Source organism: Python bivittatus, unplaced genomic scaffold (genome assembly GCF_059951505.1).
Source record: "Python bivittatus isolate LINGU-HERP-01145 unplaced genomic scaffold, Pbiv_v1 ctg000220_np1212, whole genome shotgun sequence".
In the NCBI taxonomy this organism is placed as follows: domain Eukaryota; kingdom Metazoa; phylum Chordata; class Lepidosauria; order Squamata; family Pythonidae; genus Python; species Python bivittatus.
Window position 1 is genome coordinate 12,016,397 of NW_028277048.1, and position 8,095 is coordinate 12,024,491.

The 8,095-nt window shown below is 39.5% G+C and overlaps 1 protein-coding gene across 1 annotated transcript in view; it reads right to left on the reverse strand.

Moving 5' to 3' along the window:
* LOC103048895 (LIM homeobox transcription factor 1-alpha-like) overlaps nt 1-7,829 on the reverse strand; it is a 64,581-nt gene extending 56,752 nt beyond the window's left edge. Inside the window, exon 1 of the mRNA XM_088138484.1 lies at nt 7,657-7,829. Within this exon, the coding sequence (XP_087994610.1) occupies nt 7,657-7,829 (173 nt within the window). The remainder of the gene's footprint in view (nt 1-7,656) is intronic.
* Between the last annotated feature and the right edge of the window lie 266 nt (nt 7,830-8,095).

Sequence of the window (8,095 nt, forward strand, 5' to 3'; positions counted from 1 at the left end):
AAAATTAGGTTCGGCAGATCTAGGCAACCTGCGCTTGCCAGATGTTCTAGACAACAAATCCCATCAGTATCAGCCATGGCTGATTCTATGTTATGGGAATTGTACTCCAAAATCTCTGGAGAGGACCATTTTGCTTAACTCTTGGTTGAGGTGAGGATGAATTGATCCAGAATGAGCCCAATGGCTGAATAGAGACTTGTATCTACAGTAGGTCTCCATACGCCTTAGTCCAGTATTCTAATCATTAGAGGACAAACTAATTTGTAGTGTTGTTAACTGACACTGTTACAACTTTGAGCTCTGCATAGGATCCTCAAGAGCTACATAAACCCAGAATTTCAGTTGTAGTCCCTTATAATGCTTATTCTGATGGGAGAAGCCAGGATCAGTGATTTATTTCCCAAGATGACTCTTGTTTTTAGAGTGATCATGTCTCTCTTTATCCACATTCTCCCTCCAGTCATAATCATGTAAAGCTCTATCATGAAGATGACCATGTATAGTTCAGTAAAAAGCAGGTTCAGTAATAAAGAACTATTAAGAACCTTCTTAAGGGAATATGGAGCCTTGAAGTTGCCCATCATCAATCATCAAGCTGGGCAGCAGCTTGAGCAGGTACTCAGATCTCCACTAAAATGAAATATCTTTATCTCCATTTAAAGCATATAATAGCAACATTTTCTAAATCTGTATGCATCTCTACATTATTAGTTAACATATATGGATTTTATATATATATATACCCTTCTTAGGACAGCCAACTACAATGTCCAAATACCCTCTAAGCTTTTAAATTCTTCAGGAAAGTTGTTAAATAATGAATAGTATCCGTAGCAGATGTTTGGTGGGTGAGATGAAAAGGCCTAGCTCTGATCATGGGAAAGCCCCTAAAATAGCCTTTTCCAATTTGCCGCCCTTTAGGTACTTTAGATATCTTTTTAATTTAATTTTAATTTATCTTTAGATTTAGATTTAGATACTTTGAGAGCCAGTTTGGTATAGGGGTTGAGGCATCAGGCTAGAAACTGGGAGACCGTGAGTGCTAGTCCCGCCTTAGGGGGTGATCTTGGGCCAGTCTCTCTCTCTTTCTCAGCCCTTGGAAGCAGGCTAGGGCAAACCACTTCTGAAAAACCATGCCAAGAAAACTGCAGGGACTTGTCCAGGCATTAAACAGATTTAAAAAAAAAAAAAGATACTTTAGAGCAAAGCTATCATCAGCTATGCTGCCTGGGGATGGTGTGATCTGTAGTTCAACTTATCTGAAACATGTCAGGCTACAGAGGAGGTTGTTTTAGGGCTTCATCGCCATTCCTAACTTTTTGCCATCCAATTCAGAGTTGAATAAGGCTAACCTAAAGTCTGAGCTAAGGCTACCAGCCTTTGATATAATCAGAAATCTGGGTGGCACTATGTATCATCTCTCCCCCCATCAAGACTACAGTTCTATGTGTGCTTATCTGGGAGAAAGTCCAGTGGAAGAGACTGGATTTATTTCTGTGTGGATAGGTATAAGACTGTTTCAGCACTTGCAAGGCACCTCCGACCTTCAGGAGACCCCGGGGTTCTTCTCTGCTGACCTCAATTTTTCTCTCCTCACTTTTGTCATTTTGCTAAAGAGCCATCCTGACAAAAGATTCTGGATCATAATATTACTAGTATTATTTAGTATTAATTGCCCCCACACCACTTTCTCACACGTGCATCTTCAGGACAAAAGAGATAGACTGGAGCAGAGCCTTGCAAAATATATTGCTCTGCCCTTGAAAGGTTTGGGTTAGACTTCTCATAGAGAGGGGGCAATTAATAAGAGCTCGGTGCTCTTTAACATTTTCATAAATGACCCAGAGAGAAGGGATGCTCCTCAGATATGCAAAAATGTTCTTCAATGGCAAGAATGTAAGGTTCTGCACTTAAGTAAGAAAAAAACAGATCCATAAGCAGTCCCTGGCTCGGCAGCAATACTGGTGAGAAGAATCCGGGTATCCTGGTAGACCCCAGATTAAGCATAAGTGTGCTGCAGCTTCCAAGAAAGCCAATGCAATCTTGGGTTGCATCAACAGAGGTATGGTGTTGAGATTCTGGGATGTGATAGTTCTGCTCTGTGCTGCACTGGTCAACCCTGGAATACTTTGTCCAGTTCAGATTACCACAATACAAGAAGGATGCTGAAGAACTTCAAGGAGTGCAGAGAACAGTGACAGAGATGGTGAGGATATTGGAGGCTAAATCCTATGAAGAATGGTTAAGGGAACTGCATATGTTTAGCCTAAAAAAGAGAAGGCTAAGGGGAGGCATGAGCGGTCTTCCAATACTTGAAGGGCTGTCACAAGGAAGAAGGTGTGGATTTTTTCACCATAGTGCTTGAAAGTAGGACAAGAATCTATAGGTGGAAACTTTACAAAGAGAAATTTAAACTCGAAATCTGGGGAAATTTCCTGACAGTGACAGCTATTAAGCAGTGAGGTATTAAGCCCCATGGGTGCTCCCTCATTGCAGGTTTTCAAGCTAATGTTGGACAACCATTTGTCTGGGATGGTGTGAAGGTGGGTAGGTGGAGGGTATGTGTGGACTAGAAGGTCCTTTTCAACTCTATGATTCTATAATGATTCTATGATTCAGTTCTTGTCTTCTCCTGGGGGCATTAGGAGATAGCCCAGCATTAAATTTTGAAGAGCCTCTATGCCAGTGACATACTGGGCAAGATGGGTCAGTGGCATGATTGATAAAAGACAACAACTTCTATCCAAAAGCTGATTTCAATGAGAGCTAATAAGATGCCTTGCTGAATATGTTCTGGACCTGGGATTGAAGCCTCAAAGTAGAACGCTGAACGTATGTAACCCCTGTAGTCAATGGGAATGTGAAGCTCGATGAGTTTTTCCCTTGCTTGTTGATCAAAGCTCTGATGTTGGGAGATAGAAACCTCCCACCTATTCTCCTCCAGCCTTGTACTTTCAGGCTCAGCAGCAGAATGTAATGGATCTGGAGTGTTGGTTAATCATTTCAAAACATGTTCAGGGTGAGCAATTACTACAGGCTCTTTTCCAGCTTATCACTGGAAAGTGTTGAAGGAAATACATCCAGGGTGGTGGATGCTCCCTGCAGCCCATTTGTTTTTGAAGTTGCAACCTAAAAGCCCTCTATTAAGAGTCCATAATAACATACTCGAGAAGGTGGAGGAATTTTTGCAAAACATCTGTGATATTCTCACTAGCTGGCAACAGTCTTTGTGCAAGGACTGGGGGAGGAAATTTCATTTAATCATTCTTAACAAGCATAGCTGTTTCTAGATCACGTAAATAAAGAAGGAAGGTCCTTGCCCTCAGGAGCATACAACACAAGCTTAGTCTCAACAGTGGTGATAGGAGGACAGGAAAGGGAGGGGAGTGAAGGGATAGGCAAGTAGAAGAAACTTACACATGCTTACTGGCATTCTTTGGGTTCAAGGAGGGTGCACCAAATGTATGATTGCAGGGCAAATGTCCAGGGCTGTTCTCAGCAGAATGAGGAGGAAGGCCTCCAAAGGCAGCTGGCTGGATTAGCACAATTTTGAAGTAAGCAAGTGAAACAAGGCATATTATCACCTAAAAAGGGAGATTCCAGGTTGACATGCTAAGTTGAAGGGGACTCTCTGAAAGACCATCAGATACAGAGACTAATATTGCTTAATTGCACACCTCTTTCTGTGAATAGGTCTAAGGACTTAATGGAAAAGTGGATTTAGTTTCTAGAAGGTAGAGGGAGTAATGCCAACGGGGAGCAACAGAAGATAGCAAATTCATGCAGGAACATTCTGGATGTGTGGTTGTGATAAAACAGTAACTGCAAGGGCTCTCCCAATGATACGGGTATAGCCTGATATTGGCTTTCTGTACTCAGAAGCATGAGTCTCCTTCTTTGTCTTTGAAAGGTATTTCATGTGTGTACTTGTAGAGATTTTTTAAAAATACACTAAGAAAATAATTAGTTGTCCCACTTGGAGGTTTTTTCTATTAGATTTTTTTAAACTTAGAAAGCTGGATTTTGCAATGTATTAATGCCAATTGACATAGTAGTATTCATTAAGAATGAATTGCTTATTCTGCAATTTTTATTTATTTTTTAATCTGGTTTTGGAGTTAGGACACCAACACTTTCTTTCTAGTCAAAGGAAATCTTTAACACTTCTGACCTTTAAGATGTTTACATACTTTCAAGCATATGTGTTTAATATTACTTTCAATTCTTTTTCTGGACTCTTCTCTCTGTTGTAGTGTTCACATAGCCCTAAGCATGAATTTCCTTTTATCCACCACATAGATACATTGATAAATCTATTTATAGATAAAGCAATTCAATTAACAATATCACTGAAGCAAACTGCTAACATTGTTATGAAAGCCAACATGGAACAGTTGGTAGAAAATGAAATTTGATATGGGACATGCAAATTTAAATCCTATTTAGCATGAAGATCCATGAGTCAAAACTGAAATGAATATTTGCAAATATTTATGGAAATGAAAAAACAACAACAAGAAAGCATGTAGATAGAATGTATGGCTTTATCACAAAATAAACAGTTAAAGATCTTTAGATCTGTAGATGTCCAGCTTGGTTTGCCTGACATCAATCAAGAAACAGGTTTTCAAATGTCAATACCATTGCATATTCTCTGTAAAATCCTGTTAAACATTAGTTGCCGTTACATGTCACTGTTACAGGAGGTTTCATGCCAACTAATAAGTACATTCAGGTGCTAATCACCACTATTACTTATTAAATAATCCAACACTTTTAACTATCATGGAATCTCAAATATTGACTGTGATCCATTAATTTCAATATATTAAATACATTTGATCAACATTTAACCACATTGTATATTCCGAGAATATCCAGCATTAGATTTTACAAAGAATTCTCGAAATCAAATCATTTTTGTTCTAAACAGTGTAACCTTGGATAACGCTGGACTCATTTATCCTACTTCACGGTTTCATAAGTTCACACCCCATTTAAGCTCTTTGGCTTTGTTTGCATGATCTAGAAACAGCCATGATCGTTGAGGATGATTATTTCAAAAGGTGCCATGCCTTCCTTGTACTCTCCCTCTCTTGACCCTAATAGAGAAACTTGGCATTTAACATCACCAAAGGATGGAGAGAGCATGAAAAATGATAAAAGTACACATATGCCTACCATATACACTGCTATACCAGGCAGTAAACTGGTATAGTCCTCTGCAATTGGCTGTAATAAAGAAGTTAGAGCTTTTTTCCAACTGAGAGTCGGGCAGCATGTATATTATTATTATTATTATTATTATTATTATTATTATTATTATTATTATTATTATTTTCTTCCTGTCTATTTATTGCTCTCAGAAGATAAACATTTGCATGGGAGTAAAAGGAACTTCAGTGCCCTCCACCCAACTCTTGATTCTTTATTGGTTCAGGTATCCAGAGCCATGTTTGCCAGGTAGATAGAAGTCTGAAACATTGGCAAAAATAAAAGCAGCTGGAGTCAAGAATGTTTTGTGGGAAAGGGGAAGGAACTGGTAGGGAAAAGGTTAAATCTTCTCTCCTCATCTTCACTTTTCTAATGCAAATCACAGAGTAAATGTAATGTGTGCACACACAGAAACCACTGGACATTTTTTCTGGAAAGGAGACAAAGGCCCTAGGGATTCATGACAGGAGACTTGAGTGTAGTAAGTTGTTTTAGCTGAGGGAAAAGAAAGTTGAATTTTAAAATAATTGTGAAATTGTCGGGAGTCTGAGGCAAAGAACCAAGTCAGATTAGCATAAAAAAAACATACTAAAATGTGAAACAGTTTTGTTTTTCCCATTCACAAAGGTTGTTGGAAGTGATTCAAAAGTAAGCAACAATTTCTGTTATTATGAAATCAAATAGGTTGTCTCACACAAGCTTAAAAAAGCCTTTCAAACATTCAGACATATCTCTTTGTTATCAACACAATCGTCATTGAAGAAAAACATCCTCTAAACTATATAGTTAAATCTAATCCATGTAATTAGGAATCAGTAAAGAACTGCAGAGCCAGTGTGGTGTAGTGGTTAAGGCAACAGGCTAGAAACCAGGAGACCATGAGTTCTAGTCCTGCCTGAGGCACCAAGCCAGCTGGCTGACCTTGGGCCAGTCCCTCTCCCTCAGCCCTAAGAAGAAGAAGAAGACAAGGGCAAACCCCTTCTGAAATCTTGCCAAGAAAACTGCAGGGACTTGTCCAGGCAGTCGCCAGGAATCAAGACTAACTCAAAGGCATCAAAGAAAAGAAAAGGAGTTCTTTGGTTCTGGGCAACCCCCAAAATGACTCCCACTTATCCAGGAGAGTTACTTCCTTTATGGCAGTGTTATCCAAACTTGGCCACTTTAAGATGAGTGGACTTCAACTCCCAGAATTCTCCAGCCAGCATGGCTGGCTGGGGAATTCTGGGAGTTGAAGTCCACTCATCTTAAAGTGGCCAAGTTTGGACAACACTGCTTTATGGAAAAGATGGTTGTCAAGCATCATGCCCTCAGGCCAATAACAATCAATGAAATGAATAAGATATAGAGAACACATTGCTTGCCTTAAAAGGGAGTCGCCGGAGGGGTATGTACTGTATATGTCTATTTTTACACCTTGTTTATATTTCCTAATTTGGGTATTTTTATCTCCCAGAGAAAAACTTTAATATCTTGTCTGATTTTTGCTCCTAATTCTAGCCACTAGGAGCTCAGACACCAAAGGTGTTTTTTTTAACAACTATTGCCTTCATACTAACTGTAGTAGCATTGCATTACTGACTCATGATCCCTACATTACATTCTGTCAATAACTGTCTAAGTAGTGTTGTTCAATTGCCAAACGGTTCCTTGAAACCCAACTTCAACGCAGACGAATAAATGATCACAAAATAAGCTAAAGCCTGCAGGCTCTCTTAATACTCATAATATATTCTTGCCTCAAAATTGAGTTTTCTGTTTGCAGAATCTAGATTTACTTTGCTGCTGAAAACTAATACACAGTTTTCATTAGATTCCATCTAAGAATGGATTTCAACACACTGTTAACAATCTGTTCACATGGCAGTAAGCTCATTCATTAGAAGTCTTCTTCCCTTTGAGAACTACGGTCCTTAGATAAGAAAAGATTGTAATAAAAACTTGCACTCTATCATACATAGCAGGTCAAAAACGTTCCAGAATTACTCAGTTGATTTCCACCAACAATATGTCATTCTACAAACATTCCAATTTGACGAAAGGGACTAAGTGGTTCTACAACACCAATTTTTAGGTTGTCTAAATCTCGGCTCAGCAATGAACTGCTCTGCTCCTCTGTGATGTCACAACTGCATGTGTGACAGCTGATGACACCACAACCTCTGCAGGTTCCTGTTGCGACATCAGATAGCACCAGCCATTTACCACTACATATAGACTGAAAATTGTTCATACATGTATTATCGCAAATATATCAACTCACTTCTACGTGCATGTGTGTGTGTACGTATGTATAGATAGATAGATACTCATACACACATTCATATATAAACACATCCCTTGACAATCATCCTGGAAAAGAGCTTGCTTTTCCTCTTACTTACTTGAATTACTTACAAAGACAAATATATTAGCTAATCAGACAGTCAAACTTCTAGCACTTACTTTTCATAGTCGTGCTTACAGTAGAGCTGCCTGTTGCGACAATAGCATGTGCCCGAGAGAGGCTGGAGGCAAGCAGCGCATTTCACACAGCCTTCGTGCCAGGAGCGCTCATTCACCCGCAGCAGGAAGCGATCTGAGATTGGGGTGTTGCAACCAGCACAAACCTCCCGCATTTTCGACTCTGAGCCTTGTGGGAGAAAAGAATGATCATTGTTGACAATCTCACCTGACTTATATATGAGCAAAAACATTCCACAAAGTTCAAGGTAAAAGTCTGGGGCATAGAACAGGGGTAGGGAACCTGTAGCCCCCCAGATCTTGTAGAACATATCCAACAGCAGGATTGGATATTGTAGTTCAGCAATATCTGAAGGGGGCAGTTTCCTACCTTTGAACTGGGAATTTTACCTTGGTTACAATGTGATCCTATGCTTGTCTC